Below are 16,704 nucleotides of genomic sequence, written 5' to 3'. Positions count from 1 at the left end.
ATTCTCCCTCCCTTTCCTTCCTCAAAATAACAGACAGTTGTGACTGGTCAGGCTCATTTTCTAAGCTCCACCACCCCAAGCCTCTGGCACTGTTGATACTTCATACCATGGGGGCAATGTTAAATTTAAGAGCTTTGAGGGCCCTTCAAATACACTTTACAAATGTGCCAGAAGTTTCTCAGGCCCCTTTGGGAACTTGGGAAGGGAAAATTGGGAGGGTACCAGTTGGAGTTCTAGACTCCCTGTCCCACTTTGAGACGGTTTTTATTTATTTCATGTATGAGGCTTATAAATCTGTTAGTAGAAAAAAGTTCAACTGATTTTCAGAGTTTTTAAAATGGCTGCTCTGATGGAAAGAGGTCCGTACACGGAGTCAGATTTGGTTTGAAGGCCAGAACCAGTCACCTACTGAGGTAGGAGGGAAAATACCTCTCCCTGACAACTGCTGCAGTACCTACCTCACAGTGACGTTGTGATGTCGAAACCACTATGAATAATGGAGGCGCAGGCACTGAGCCTAAGTTCCGCCCTCCGCCACCTTTAGGCCGGAAGTCCGACCTCCACAACCCCAACCCAACCTACCCTACCCTCCAGCCACCCCGCCAACCCTAGCCGGAAGTGGACCCTAAATCTACTCTGCAGCCAGGACATTCACTCACTGGCCAACGTGTCCGTTCTACCAGACAAGACATGGATCCTTCCTGCCTAGAGTCCCACCCCACCCTAGAGTCTGACCCCGAGGGCCTAGACTTCAACTCTGCTGGCCAAGACTGTTTCTCTTCTGGTCACGAGTTCGACTCTCTCTACCAAGAACTGGACCTGGACTCTCTTAATGAAGATCTTCTTTCTCAGTCTATGCCAGACGCCTTGACAGAGACCTCTACAGGCCTTTGTGAATCCCACTTGACTGCCGAACCAGAGGATCTCACTGAGGCAGAGCAAAAGGAGCTCAAATGTGAGCTCGCTAAACTGGAGGCAGAAATTGTAATGCTACGCCAAGCGCTGGCAGCCAAAGAGAGACGCTGTGTGGAGCTCAAGAAGAAGTTGGCCCTTACGGCCTTCGGGGGGCTGAGGCAGAATCTGTCCAAGAGCTGGCACGACGTTCAGGTCTCCAACGCCTACGTGAAACAAAAGACGTCAGCTGCCCTGTCCACGATGGGCTCTGCCATCTGCAGGAAGCTTGGAGATATGAAGAAATCAGTCACATTCAGATCCTTTGAAGGTCTTATGGGGACAATCAAGTCCAGAGTCACAGGTGGCAGAGAGCTTGGCCGTGACTGTCTTCCTTCTTCAGCGGGGAGTGGGGATGATCCACTCCCAGTTTCTGGGAGTAGGGATGATCCGCTCCCGGTGTCAGGGAGTGGGAATGATCCAGTTCTGGCAAGTAGGGATGACCTACTTCCCTTTCTGGAGCCAGAATGAGCTCCTTGGTTAACTTGCCTGGCCACCTAACCAGTGCAAGAACTCCCTTCCATGATCCCAACTGCAACTCTGCCCATCAAAAACAAGTAACCAAACCACAATGGTAAAGTGAATTTAGGAAATGGAGAGAGTCCGGTGTTGAGAAAAGCAATCCCCGTTTGTACATAGATATTTGCTACTGTTGAGATAAAAATATCCAACGTTTTGTACCCAGTTATTTTACACTGAAGTTTGTAGATGAAATGTATCACTATACTAGCCCTCCTGGGGTTGGATTTAAATGGACAGGAGTTTGGTTCCAGAGGGGTTTTAGGCCAAAGCCAAAACTTCTTTTTTGGAAAAACTAGTGTACAAAAAGGGCAAAATAGGTTTCTGTTTAGATCCAGGAACAAAGTATGAAAGAACTATAAGTTTCCTTCCTTCTTTCCCTAATATTAGAAAGAACCTTGAAAGCTCTGCCTGGCCTATGATTTTTATTTTTTAAAGGTGATAAAGAAAACTGTTATTTTTCTCTGAGGCCCTCAGAAAGGGGGAAAGTATTAATAGACTAATTGGTACAGGATACTATGACTTTTATAAAATGATTTTTTTTAAACTGCTAATTAAGCAAAGTAGCTTCAATTTAGGGATTGTCAACTACTTTGAATTCAAGCTGAAATTGCAACTTTATTCTGCTTTGTGCTTTGTTTATAATCTTTTTATATATGAAAATGAGGGCCTTATAATTTAATCCTTGTGGCCATGTGTCTCTGCCACAGCAGCATGCTACCTATAAAAAAAGAATAGTTTCTTTGTTCTGCAGCAATTCCTAGTTATCATTGTCAGTTGAGGGACTGAAGGGAAAAGAGCATTGCCAAATTCAAGAAAGGTAAACCCCTGTCTTAAGTGACATTTAAGACAGACTCTTACCCCTGAAATTCTGGCCATTTATACCTTTGAATGGACCTAACCAATTGTACATCACTGGTCACTTTGACCCCAAGTTTGTACTTGTTTATAAGCACTTGTTTGTACTAATCCGAAATGAGAAGGAGACAAAACCCAGCCCTCAGGGGATATCAAGATAACAGGACCCTGTAGGACCTGGTTTGGGTTTATTAGAACTTTCTCATATCTGATTTTCATAGGAGCTACTTCTTTTTTTTTTTTTTCTATTTTCAACTGTCAGGATCTGGCAGCTTCTTTCATTCCTCCAGTAACACTGCCTGGATTAAAAGCTTGAGTTTTATATTGGCTTTTAGCAGGGGTCTAGAGTCTTTATTTTCTTGGATATATATATTGATAACATCTCATTGCCTAAAGGTAGTCCCTACAATGTAATAAAGTGATCCTGTTTTGTTGATTTTTGACTGCTTCCCCTATATTCCTTTGATTTGACTATAAGCAAAACCAACTACCACTATAAATACAAAAGCATTTGGTAAACTATAAAGTCACTGATATAAAGCCCACATATTCCTGAAAACAAAGTTTTGCTTGGATTAAAACAAGATGTTCACCTTGTCTTACAAGTTGTGTTTTAATTTGTTTTAGTTTTTTAAATTTGGGGCTTATTTATTTATTTTTGGCCGTGCTCAGTCTTTGTTGCTATCTGCAGGCTTTCTCTAGTTGAAGTGAGTAGGGACTACTCTGTTGTTGTGCATGGGCTTCTCATCACGATGGCTTCTCTTTTTGTGGATCATGAGCTCTAGAGCACCTGGGCTTCAGTAGTTGCAACTCACGGGCTCTGGAGTGCAGGCTAAGTAGTTGTGGTACATTACCCTGCAGCATGTGAAATCTTCCTGGACCAGGGATTGAACCTGTGTCCCCTTCATTGACAGGCAAATTCTTTACCACCAGACCACTGGAGAAGTGCAATTTGTTGTAGTTTTATAAGTTGAAGAACTAGAGAGAAACTTGCAGAATTCATGAAGCCAAAGTAGCCCAACAGGCAAAGTCTTTGATCCCATATTACAGAAAACCTTGTGTTAGAGAAAAATCTCCAGCTAACATGATGGGCCAAACCCAGGATATGTTCTATTTTATTTAGTAATTTATACAAATGCTGTAATCAGATCAGATCAGATCAGATCAGTCGCTCAGTCGTGTCCGACTCTTTGCGACCCCATGAATCGCAGCACTCCAGGCCTCCCTGTCCATCACCAACTCCCGGAGTTCACTCAAACTCACGTCCATCGAGTCAGTGATGCCATCTAGCCATCTCATCCTCCGTCGTCCCCTTTCTCCTCCTTCCCCCAATCCCTCCCAGCATCAGAGTCTTTTCCAATGAGTCAACTTTTCGCATGAGGTGGCCAAAGTATTGGAGTTTCAGCTTTAGCATCATTCCCTCCAAAGAAATTCCAGGGCTGATCTCCTTCAGAATGGACTGGCTGGATCTCCTTGCAGTCCAAGGGACTCTCAAGAGTCTTCTCCAACACCACAGTTCAAAAGCATCAATTCTTCGGCGCTCAGCCTTCTTCACAGTCCAACTCTCACATCCATACATGACCACAGGAACAATAGTTTCCCCCAATAAATCCTCAACTCCTGAAAGCAGTGAAGAACACAACTATTTTTGTTTATCATTGTATTCCCATGCCAGGCTTAGGGTAGATGTTTAATAAATACTTGTTGCATAAATGAAGGAATCAACATCACATACTTCAGACATCAAATCTTGAATCCAAGAGATTATCAACAACATGAACTCGTTGACAAGTTCCTCCTGCTTTTAAAACATTTCACTTCCCTATCCAGAGATAATTTGAGATCCTACTATGTGTCAGGCACTGTGCCAAGCTCTGAAGGCATAGAAATTTATTAGTCATGGCCCCTGCTCTCTAGAAACATTTTCAAATCATTGCAACTCAGTGCAGTAGATGCTAAAATAGAAGATACCTATAAAGAAAGAATGTTCAACTCTGCCTTGGTAGATCAGAAAAGAATTCAGAGTCAAAGTCTTAGAGGACTAGTAGGAATTTATAAGGTATAAAAGAGTAGAACATTCCAGACAATATCCAGAGGAACTAAGTCATGAAGGAATGTAATAGAATAGTATGTTCCAGGAAATACCAATAGGTCGTTGTGGCTAGAGAGAGGGGGGAAGTGGTGAGAGATGAGGATGGAGAAATAAGCAAAGGGCAAGATCATAAATAGTCTTATATACTATCTGACATTAGTATTTAATTCTGTAGGAAATGAGTTGAAGGTGCTTAAGTCAAATTCATATTTTAGATGTATCACTCTGGTCACCATAGAAATAGATTAAGTATTTAAGAGATATAATCTCTAAAACTTAGGAAGAAACTGCATAGGAGAGAGGGACAGATAGATTCGCAAGTTGATAAAGATGTAGAATTGAAAAGACTTGATACTGATAATGCTGGAGCTGAACATTCATTTTGCTCTGACTCTTTTGATTCCAGCATACCTGCATCAACAGCCACAGACACCAAACAAAATGCCTCCATGAGCATGTGGACTCTGCATCAAAAGTTTCCTCCAGATTTTCTTTCTTCCACTTGCCTCTACCCTTCCCATACATTGCTGACCTTCATTTTCTAGCCTGTTAACCTTTATAATTGGATCACTTCTGTTCATCTAGCCACATCTGGATTTTGTAGCCCAGCATCAGTCTATTTCAGTTTAGGCAACTTCAGGATGCAGTTTGCAATAGTGCTCAGAATATGTGAACCCTCAAAGATGCCCCATCTGACTCAATTTCTGAGAACCTTCGATTGGGAGTGATATTGGAACAAAATTCCCTGAGTTTCTTGGTTTTCTTGGTCTTCCACTGCTCATATGAGTGAAGAGCTGGAGTAGAAGATAGAGACAAGGTTGAAAGTTCTAACTCCCACAGATGGCACTCTCCATGCAGTTAGCAAGGATGGGAGTATAGTACCAAACCCTTGTTCATTAGCATCATACATACACCAGCATATTGCAAGCATCACTCCCAGAGAAATTCACTTGCACTTATGGAATCTACTTTATTCTTATCTTCATATTTGAGAGAAAATATATCACATACCTACTCTCATGAATTGCATGAACTGCAGAGGAGTCAGCAGTAATCTAGAACTGTGTAGGTCTTCTTACAGTGCTAGCCAATGTGCTTGATGGCCCTCCCCATTAAGGGGACAATGATGCCATTTGTTAATTCTGCTAAGGAATGAGATCAGTTGCCTCTGGGCCATGGAATTTCAGTTCTTATCCATGAATTCCAACATAAGAAAAGTGATGAGTGCCACGCTATCAAAATTACTGGGGCTGACCATGTCCCACTCCTTCTGACCAGATCTATTGCTGGGAGGCTCAATGATGCCATGCCTTCCAGTGCCTAGAGCCTGATTCACATAAGGCAAGTGAAAAGTGGAAGAATGCCCTCAAAATGATGCAGCTTGGCCAGCTACTGTGACACATTATCATGGCACTTGGTCATCTTTCAGAAATTACTAAGCAGATCCCTAGAACAGTCAAAAATATCTGGAAATTCCTGAGAATTCACCAGGTAATTTAAAAGTTCCTTCCCTGTTTAACTATACAACAACCCAAATAAATGATCACCTCAAGAAAAGGAGTGGGTTCTTCTGGAAATTGAAGGTTTCCATCACCTCTACCCCAATCCTGGCTACCTTACCTCAGGCCCATGGCACTAAAACTTTCAGCTAATTGGATAAAAAATGCTTATCTAAGTTAGAGGAACAATTCATAGACTTAGCTGAGCCAAACTTTCATTCTAGAACATTAGAACTAAGAAATTAAAAGATTCAATTACATTGAAAATGGTCTATACAGTCATATAGATTTTTCATATTTAACTTCATAGTATGGCTTTAAATATCCTAGTATTGACCTAGAAACTTGTATTGTAACCCAGGCCACCCACACTTCTGACCAATTGGCTACAAACCTTCAGGAATTTCTTAGTACTCCTTGAAATACCATAATTAATTGGAATGACTCACAGAACTCAGGAAAGCCCTGTACTTGTGATTAAAGTTTTACTATAAAGGGTATAAATTGGGATTGACGAAGTGAATAAGCACCAGAATGAGTCCTTAGAGGAAACCTGACGCTTCCATGTCTTCAGGATGCATCATCCTGACAGCACATAAATATATGATTACCAATCTGGCAGGCTCAGTTGTACAGTTTCAGGTGACCAGAGTTTTTATTGGGGTTTCATTACATGGGTATGATTGATTGAATTATTGGCCACATGATAGAACTCAATCTTCAATCCTCTTCTCTCTACAGAGATTGGGAGGACAGGCTGATATAATGTGACTCAACTCTCCAAACCTTAATCACATGGTTGGGTCTTTCCAGCACTGCTAGCCCCGGTCTTGAAACTACTGAGGGACCTATCATGAATAACGACAACAGTCCTTTCACTTGGGAAATTCCAAGGATTTAAAGGCTCCTTACAAGGAATCAGAGACAAAGACCAGCCAATATTTTTTATTATACAGAAAAACAAGCAATAGGAAGCTGCTCTACAAAATGGTCCCTCAATCTCCACAAACACAAGCAAAAGTCATTGTGCCTCTGTGCTAGCCTGTAAACACTTCTTAGAAATAATTTAGCTGGTCAATGTTTCTAACTGCCACAAAAATCTCATGTAATTCACAGCATTGCTTCACCACCCAACATATACCATTCCATAACTCTTATAGCTTCCAGACTATTATTTACCCCAAATTCCTGATTATTAGAAACACCCCAATGATCAGCACCTAGAAAAGACACAGACTACAGTGGACATGTATAAAATACCTTCAAAGGCACCAGTGACCATTGGATTGAGGCTATACTAGAGATGAGACATCTACTCCACTCATTCCTGCATAAAATTTAAATATGTCTTCCTTAGCATATTTATCTATCTTTATCTATCCTATGGAAGAAGATAGCTAATTATTCCCATCTCTGCATATTCATCCTGCCTTCCATCAATCCTTGCTGAGCCGAGTCAATCTAAATCTTTACCTACTCTTAAATATTATCTCCTAGTCCTAAAAACTTGGGCTGAGAAGCCAGGGCACATAGAAATATTAGACACCTGTTGATTGGTACCTTGGCTCCCTCTTCTACAGTACTTAATACGATGGGGGTTTTATGGAGACAGAAAAAAATTGTAATGGAAATCAGTCTCCCACTGCAAAATTATCCTAGACCCTGGCCAGGGCCTTTCATGAGGCTTTCCTGATGGGGTTGGGTGGGGAGTCTAGGGGAGTGGGATGAAGCTTTGCAGCAGCCATCCTGAACACCATCTCATTTGTTTCTAGCATGCTGTCATACTGAACTCTCCTTCCTCTATGCTCTTCCCCACCTCTGACTCCCAACTTTTGACTCTATACCCCCAACTTTAAGCCTACCTTTGGTTATATGGATTTGTTATTCAAATCAAGTGTTCTCATCAAATGGCCCTTATCTTTTCCCAGTGGACTTAGTTTACCTTTCAATCTGTGACTTTGTGTTGCTGCCTATGAAAGCCTGATAAGCCCACCTGAACCTTATAGGAGAGGAGATAGGCACACATTTGGAGGAATGAGATTAGCTAGTTTGTAATGTATATAGTTGCCAGGAAGACAAACATTTATAACAATAAGAGCAAACATTTATATACTGTTTACTATGGACCATAAATTTTCCCAATTTCATTTCATTTTATTAATTTAGTCCTCACGATACCTCTGCGAGGTAGATTATTATTCCAATTTTACTGATTAGGAAACCAAAACGCAAAGAAGTAAAGCAACTTTCCAAAAAATATACAGCTAGTAAATGGCAGAGTCACATGCATGCCAGGAAAGAGGAGTCTCCTCAGAAACCAACCCTAACAACACCCTGCTGTTAGACTTCCAGCCTCCAGACCTGTGTGAAAACAAATGTCCTCAATTTGAGCCACCCAGTCTGTGGTATCCTTTTATTATAGCCCTACCAGACTAATCTCCTTCAAATTTTTACTCAAAAACAACCCCTTTGGCCACCCTATGTACAGTTTTAACCACTGTATCCTTGTTCCTGGGTTTAGCATCATATGTCACATTATATTTTTGCAATCTGTTTATTGTCTGCCTCTTCCACTAGAACGTGAACTTCATAAGGGCAAGATTTGTGTCAGTTCACTAGTTCACTAGTGTTCACTAGTATATTCCCTGTGTATAATGAAGTGTCTGGCATAAATTAAGTGTTCAAATGAATGACAGGAGGAAAGAGAGTCCAGGAGCTGACTGGCTCCATTCTCCTCATATCACCAAACTCCACAGGACAGAAAGGAGGCAGGGCTGGGACAATAAATGAAACCTTGTCTGTATGTAGAATGGTTTCAGCATGATGACAAATACCAACTTCTACAAACAGAGGAGCTAGAGTCAGAAAAGCAAGCCAAAGAGACATCTAAAATTGCTAAAAACTGGCGCAAGGCGGAGGTACGCTGTTAGCCGGTCTCCACGCGGGTCTGGGTCGCGGAACCCGGTGGCTGCTGTGCGGGCGTCATGTCAGACAACGAGGACAATTTTGATGGAGACGACTTTGATGACGTGGAGGAGGATGAAGGGCTCGATGACTTGGAGAATGCCGAGGAGGAGGGCCAGGAGAACGTTGAGATTCTCCCTTCTGGAGAGCGACCGCAGGCCAACCAGAAACGAATCACCACACCATATATGACCAAGTATGAGCAAGCCCGTGTGCTGGGCACCCGAGCCCTTCAGATTGCGATGTGCGCCCCTGTGATGGTGGAGCTGGAGGGGGAGACAGATCCCTTACTGATCGCCATGAAGGAGCTCAAGGCCCGGAAGATCCCCATCATCATTCGCCGCTACCTACCCGACGGGAGCTACGAAGACTGGGGCGTCGACGAGCTCATCATCACCAACTGAGCCGGAGTCAACCTCTGGACTGGGCCTCCGCCCGTGGCTCGTCTCATAGTCTTTATACGTGTAAATAGTAAATTCTTCAACCTTTCAACTCAAAAAAAAAAAAAAAATTGCTAAAAACTTAAGGGCATCTAGGCGACCAATGACTAACTCTACCCTATACCTGCTTGTTAAGGCTTGTGACTTTTACTTCTGCTTATTTTACCTACTCAGATATCTGTCTTCAGAATGCTTCTGCCTCCAGAAGCCTTCTCACTCTTACTTTAGCACTCTCGTCCTTAGCTAAGGCAAGATTGGTGGTGATTTGAGGAATGATATGCAAGTTTACCCAGGGTCTTCAAAAATTTCCTTCCCTTAAAAGCTCGAGAGTCCTAGAAAAACAAATGCTTATAGTGTTTGCTCAGGTAGCAGCCAGGAATCTCTCCAGGCTCCACCAGGAATCTCTTGCTTCTGCCTAACTTCGCTACTGTCTATAGCTCATTCCTGGCCACTTGATTTTCACCTCCGGGATGGCATCTTAGTTTTGGTTTCATCCCTGGATGCTTCTCTTGAATTGCCTTAAGCACTTTACCCAGAAGTCTCTTGGCAGATGAACCCAGCATCCTGGAATTCTGCTCCTGAAGAAGTGGATTTAAAGCAAAGCAATAGAGAGGAGGAGCTTCCTGGGTGGTACTAGTGGTGAAGAACCCACCTGCAATGCAGGAGACACAAGAGACGTGGGTTCAATCCCAGGGTCACAAAGATCCCCTGGAGTAGGAAATGACAACCCACTCCAGTATCCTTGCCTGGAAAATTCCATGGACAGAGGAACCTGGTGGGCTATAGTCCATTGGGCCATAAAGAGTCAGACATGACTGAGAGCCTTAGCACCAACAAAGAGAAATTCTGTAACACTCCCATCTCTCAGCCACCTCCCATCTACGCACAGCTTCTCCTCAACACTAGGGGGTGCTAGTCACACTGTCATTTTACCCTGTTAAACTTCCAACCATCAGTTACATTTCTTGATGATATGTTTATCACTAAATACCAAATCCATGGCCCCTCTTGAAATATGGATAAATCTTGCACCTATTCCTTATATGATAGAAGAGGACTTACCATTAACTAGGGTTTTGACCTTAACCTGTAGAACCTACTTGAAATACTGAGAATAAGGTCAGGGGGGAGTTTCTTTGCTAACATAGAGTATCTGATTCCGTGTGTTCTGTGTATTCGTTTCAGGACTACGCAAGCAGAGGGGACTCGTTGTTCTGATGCAAAATGAGAAGAGAGAAATCCTTCTTTGAAGAAAGAGGTTGTTTGTGGCAGTGGAGGGAGAAGGAACAGGATCAATTATTGGGGTTGGTGGATCAAAAGCAAGGAAAAGAGGAGGGGCACGCAGGCTGAGGACTGGGGGTGGATGGAGTGCAGGCACAGTGGGATCTGAGGGCCACCTGTGCCTAGGAGCCTTGGACATGTATTTCCAGTTGGCCGGGGTGCTGTGGGCCAGGAGTATCACGTGCTATTTTGAGCTGGTGACAGTTATGGGAATGAGTGGGGAGAAGCAACCTAAACGTTCATTGTCAGAGGAAGGGATAGAAAAGATGTAGTATGTATATATCAATGTAATACCACTCAGCCATTAAAAAGAATGAAATAATTTCATTTGCAGCAAAATGAATGAGTCTAGAGATTATCATACTAAGTCAGACAGAGAAAGTCAAATACCATATAATATTGCTTACATGTAGAATCTAAAAAAAAAAAAAAAAACACTTCCCAGATGGCACTAGTGGTAAAGAACCTGCCAATCCCCTGGAGAGGGCATGGCAACCCACTCCAGTATTCTTGCCTGAAGAATCCCATGGATAGAGTAGCCTGGCGGGCTATAGTCCATAGCGTTGCAAAGAGTCGGACATGACTGAAGTGACTTAGCATGCACACACATAGACAGAATCTAAAAAAATGATACAAATGAACTTATTTACAAAACATAGACTCACACACTTAGAAAACAAACTCATGGTTACCGAAGGGGAAAGAAAGGGGAGGGGGATAAATTAGGAGTCTGAGACTGACATATACACACTACTCTATTTAAAATAGATAACCAGCAATGACATATTGTACAGCATAGGGAACTCTGCTAAATATTCTGTAATAACGTAAATGGGAAAATAATTTGAAAAAGAACAGACACATATGTATGTATAACTGAATCACTTTGCTGTACACTTGGAACTAACACAGCATTGTTAATAAATTATAGTTCAGTATAAAATAAAAATGTTTTTTAAAAGAAAGGAAGTACATCAGGAGCTACTCCAAAGCTAAGCAAGGGAGAATTCTCACAACATATCATCCTCTGGTCCCCAGACTCCGAGAGCCTCCAGCTCCACACCTCATTACCCTGCTTTCAATCATCTCCTAGGGAAATTCTTTTCCCTAGGCAACAGAGGCTCAGAAATGGAGGATGGGAAGGACTGAAGAGGCTCCATTCCTGGCATCCATAGTTAGATCCCTGAACATATTTCCCTGTAAAAATACTGCTCATTGAATGGCCACATCATATAGATCTGTTGGAATTTTACTTCTAAGTATTATGGGTTAAATATAATTAACCACCATGTATAATATGGTTTCTATGGAGAATGCGTTGTGAGTTCCACATAACTCACTTCTACAAACAAACCACTGGAATTCTGGCACTCCAACAGGAGGACTGCCTGTGCAACTCTCAAATGAGAGAGGAAGATAAATTAATGTGTTTTGGGACTGTTGACTTCATCGGACAAGGAAAGACTTTGTGTCCTTTTTGCTTGAGAGCTTTCTTATATTGCCTCCTGATCATTCTAGAGATAAAGAAATATAAGAGAACAAGTGAAATATAAGAGAATGAGTAAAAATCAGAAGGAAATCTAATTTTAGCTTCTTTGGGTATTTTGATAATGAAAACTACTAAAGCATACCAAATAAAAGTGAGATCAGTAAATTAAGTTTATCTAAATTCAGATTATTAAACTGTACTTTAACCACTGTAGTATAATTGTATGTGTGCATGCACATACACACAGATTAGGGAGAAGTGGAGAAAATGATTCATGCAGTTCTTCTTAGTGAAACTGAAAGTTTAGTTAACCCTGAAAAGATGCCATTATTAAGTGAGCTATAGCTCATTGTTTATGTGCAAGTTAGCCACCAGACCACATGTATCCTTTCTGGGGGCCCTTAGCAAAACAAGACATTTAACTTCTAGTACATGGAAATATTTTTACATTTGCAAGCGTTTTTTCTGGTAAAAGAAACCCCATGCAAGAGATGAAACAGGCTTTTAAAAATGATTCTTCAGTAATTAACATTTTTGCATAAAAGAAATGTCCTGCAAATATTTAAAGAGCATTCATAAGTGTCAGGACAGAGATGAAAAAAAAAAAAGTCCAGTAAACCTTGATATCATGCATTTGAGCACTTCCTATGTGCTAAGGGCTTTACTTCTATTATGTTCTTTAATCCTCACTAAAGGAAGAAATTAACTCTCACATTTCATCAATGAGAAACTTAAGGCAGAGAGACTAAAGAACTTGCCCAAGTCTTCAAAGTCTGCAAATAACAGAGTGAACACTTGAATCCAGGTGCAGATAACTCACAGCCAGGCTCTCAGCTACTCTGCTGCTTCACGAATGGCAGAAGTCCAAGTGCCACTATTAAACATTAGCCATTATTACCAAGAATTGCCCCACTGGGATCTTTATAGTTCAAGTATCATATGCAAAACACTCCCATAGGGTTTCTCTTTAGAAAAGAGTACACTTGCCAGAGGAAGGTGTTTCTGAATATCATTACCAGTAAAAAATCCTTAAACTTAATCTATACTTTTTGGGCAATAAACAATCTAAACAAGTACCATTTTTAGAAATAAACCATGAATAATGCAATCTGCATAAAAATAAGCATAATGTCTTGGAGGGATATAGATGCCCTGCTTGGGGGAGCTGGCAAACAGAGGTGGACAGGCAAACACAGGGGCTCAAGTGTGTTTACATGTGTGTGCACCTTGAGGCATGGTTCTGTTATCATCCAAGAGAAAAAGGGAGTCATGGTCTGTTCTATCTCTAGCCTTATACAGAGCTTGTTCATATTGGGAGGTTCAAGTCTAGTAACCTGAACTAGTTCATTGCATAACCCACTCTTGAGGCTCTGGTTAAACTGTGGTGGAAGTTTGGATCCTTTCCCCCAAGAGAGCCCATAAAGCTTAAGAGCTGTCAATTCTTTCTCCTGGCAGCTGATCAATGTCTATCAGTTCTTGTGGGTAGACCTTCATTGCTTCCTCTTCCCTCCTGGGAAATGACTGCTGGGCTTCTAAAGCTATCACCCTCCACATCTCCTAAAATGTAGTATGTCAGAATTGCAATCAGTGTGCACCCAACAGTATTACCAACCCCAACTCCCCACCAATTCTCAACCAAAGCTCCGGATATTTATGAATCATTATGACTACTTAATCCCAGCAAGTTCTACTGAATTGCCTCTAAGTTTCTCTGGATGTGTGAATAGGGAAAGGCTTAGCTGCTCAGAACAGTTGTTAGACTCAGTACCCATGAAAGCAGGGTCTGAATCTGCATCTCAACCTCCACTGACTGGATGGACCCAGCAGAAATCTGTCCTCAGGATTTTGAATTGTCCTTCTGTAGTCATAGTCCCCATGCCTAAGGACAGAGGAGCCTGGTGGGCTGCAGTCCATAGGATCACAAAAGAGCTGGACATGACTTAGTGACTAAACAACAAGGGAGTAAAGAAAAGCAGAGACATTGCCTTCTTGCCAGGGCGAACAAACAGGTGCTCTGAATCCAGTGGTTCATAACAAAATGCTCGATTTCTCCTTGCTTGGCAGCAGAAGTTGATCTAGCTAGGATAGAAGTTAGATTCCAAGTGATCAGAACTGGAACGGTGTTTGCCATGTGATGTCAGGAGGTCAATTGAGCCAGTTAAGTCACAATTCAGTAGGGAAATCTTACATTTGAAAGCTGGCAAGACAAATAGCTAATATATAACCCAAAGGCCAGAAATTAGTATTTCAAAACAGACTTGAGAATCAGACAAACTGTAGTTCAGTTTGTTACAAAGGAAGGTAGAGAGCAAAGAAAGGTGTCTAAGGGCACTCTTGTAAAGAACCTTAGAGTGTTCGTAAGTGAAAAAGAAAGTGAAAGTGAAGTCACTCAGTCGTGTCCGACTCTTTGAGACCCCATGGACTGTAGCCCACCAGGCTCCTCCGTCCATGGGATTCTCCAGGCAAGAATGCTGGAGTGGGTTGCCATTTCCTTCTCCAGGAGATCTTCCCGACCCAGGGATTGAACCCGGGTCTCCCTCATTGTAGGCAGATGCTTTACCATCTGAGCCAAAGGATATACAAGCAGGTTTGTCAGGTTTACAGCAAAGTGTGCATACTTCTTGCTCCTGCCCAAATGAGTTGGAACAGTTTCAGGCCCAGGGGTATGCAGCAGTGAGTTACACTATAGAAAAGCTCCTTCCTCAGAGCTGTGATATTACCTTGGCTCCATCTGAATATTTTTGTCTACTTTTACCTATATTTGATCACAGACCAGCTGAACTCTCAAGTCCCCTCTTTCAGATATTCTGTCTAAAAGCTTTGCAGATAAGTCTCAAGGTCCCAATCAACTCTCACTTAAAGCTTTGCAGACCTAATTGCAGGTCGACTGGCAAACAAGATATGATAAAACAAAAATCTGAAAGCCTTTTCATGGTCTTCAAAGCTTAGATCATCAGTCTCAACTTATTATAGCTTCCCGTGCTTACCTCCTTCTAGCTTCACCAATCTTTTTGTTCCCTGATCATTCCAAGCTCCCCTTCCACTCCTAGACCCAGGCCCTGCCTCAAGTCCTGTACTTTATAGGGTTCCATCTACCTTTCCTTCATTCATGTCCTTCCCTGTAGGGTGAGGTCAAAAGACAAGGGCCATGCCACTGAGACCCAGTACCTCCCACCCTTTTAGATCACACTTGGGATTCCTAGGACCACAGAAGGCTCTGACCAAACAGCCTCGAACCTGCCCCTAGAACCTGCAAGGAGGTTTTCCTTCATCCTCCTGAGAGAACCATCCCCCCCACATCTAGATTCTGTGTTATGTAGCATATCGTGGAATATAGTGACACAATGTAGTTACTGAACAAAAAATCAAATTATTCAACATATTTGGTTAGAAATATGAAGAGTTAAATTAAAAGCAGTGCCTTCAGCTGTGCCCTGCCTGAACGTCAACTCACTAAAATTTCATTAAACCAGAGTCAGGGAAACTCAGAGCTCAAGTTACTCCCAAGACAACTTTAGTTCTTGTCTCTTTTGATGAAAATCCAGGAACTTGCTCCTAGTCTTTCAATATATGCAGTGCTTCAAGGTTTGAGGATTAAACCCAGCATTTCACAAGTCCATTGCCAAATTAATGCTACAACACAAACTTTATCATTGACAGTAAAGACTGTCTTTTAAAAATATTTTCCAAGTCAGAATGTCAATCATATTCGGACTGTGGTGCAGAGATTAGAATATTTAGCACTTGCAATCTTAAAATAATTGCTCATGGACACTGGCTTGCTGATACAAACTAAATGACAAATGTAAATTAAAATGACCAGATGCTATATGGCTATTCAGATGCTATATGGCTATTCAGAGAAGTGCAGCTGTCTTTCAAAACTTACCTCTGCTTATCTACATATTTATGTTTCTCTTTCTAAGTTCAACCGCTTGGAGTGTGTGGAGGTCCATTTTCTTCACTCAGATTTACTAGAAAACAACATGAAGCAAAACTTTCCGCTAATTCTTCATTGAGGATTCAGTCCCAGGGAGGCAAGAAGGAAGGGAAAAAGCAAATACGGCAAAGAAGAAAAAGGTAAATAGACACTTTCTTGTATTTACTGAGCTCACTAGACCTTTAAAAGAGACTTCACAAGTTGTTTGGTAATGTAGGATATCTCCAGAAAGGCATTCTTGGAATTACTGCATTTTGGAATCTTTGAAGGGCAAGAAATTCATCTTTCAGCTTTTTTTCCGTGTCTGGTTTCCCATATGGCATCAACTCAGTGCTGTTCCTGTCATGTAAAGACAAAGAGATTTTGATACTTCCTACTGTGGACTGGAAGAAAAGCTTTTATTAACCGATACTTGCATGGCAAATGCCAGAGGATAAATTGATATGATTTTGTAAAGATAACCATATCCTGCCCACTAGCCATTACTGGGACTGTCACCAGACTGGATGAATGGGGACTCACCATCATCCAGAACCATGATCCATATGGTTTTGAGAGAATATAGAAGTGAACACTGAAAGGGAATATGATGGGTACCACCATCCCCACATCCTTCCAGTCCAATAGTAGCACTAATTACTGCAATCTTTCCTCAGGTGAGACATTGTTTC

The 16,704-nt window shown here is 41.8% G+C and overlaps 1 protein-coding gene and 1 pseudogene across 3 annotated transcripts; both read left to right on the top strand.

The window, feature by feature from the left end:
* Positions 1–543: 543 nt before the first annotated feature.
* TPD52L3 (TPD52 like 3) lies at positions 544–4,014 on the top strand. Of its 2 annotated transcripts, XM_027550791.1 has the most exons (2): positions 856–1,222; positions 4,010–4,014. In XM_027550791.1, exons 1-2 carry the CDS (start codon positions 856–858, stop codon positions 4,012–4,014), a joined length of 372 nt encoding a protein of 123 aa, XP_027406592.1. The 2 variants fall into 2 exon arrangements, with proteins under 2 accessions (XP_027406591.1, XP_027406592.1); XM_027550790.1 differs by lacking the exon at positions 4,010–4,014 and having other exon boundaries at positions 544–1,422.
* Positions 4,015–8,825: 4,811 nt separating this feature from the next.
* LOC113897821 lies at positions 8,826–9,382 on the top strand (annotated as a pseudogene). The gene has a single exon (XR_003512437.1). The product of XR_003512437.1 is annotated as a DNA-directed RNA polymerases I, II, and III subunit RPABC2 pseudogene (transcript).
* Positions 9,383–16,704: the final 7,322 nt, after the last annotated feature.

Source organism: Bos indicus x Bos taurus, chromosome 8 (genome assembly GCF_003369695.1).
Source record: "Bos indicus x Bos taurus breed Angus x Brahman F1 hybrid chromosome 8, Bos_hybrid_MaternalHap_v2.0, whole genome shotgun sequence".
NCBI classification, from domain to species: Eukaryota; Metazoa; Chordata; class Mammalia; order Artiodactyla; family Bovidae; genus Bos; species Bos indicus x Bos taurus.
The sequence above is the reverse complement of the archived record's forward strand: the minus strand, read 5'-3'. Positions and strand labels throughout refer to the sequence as shown.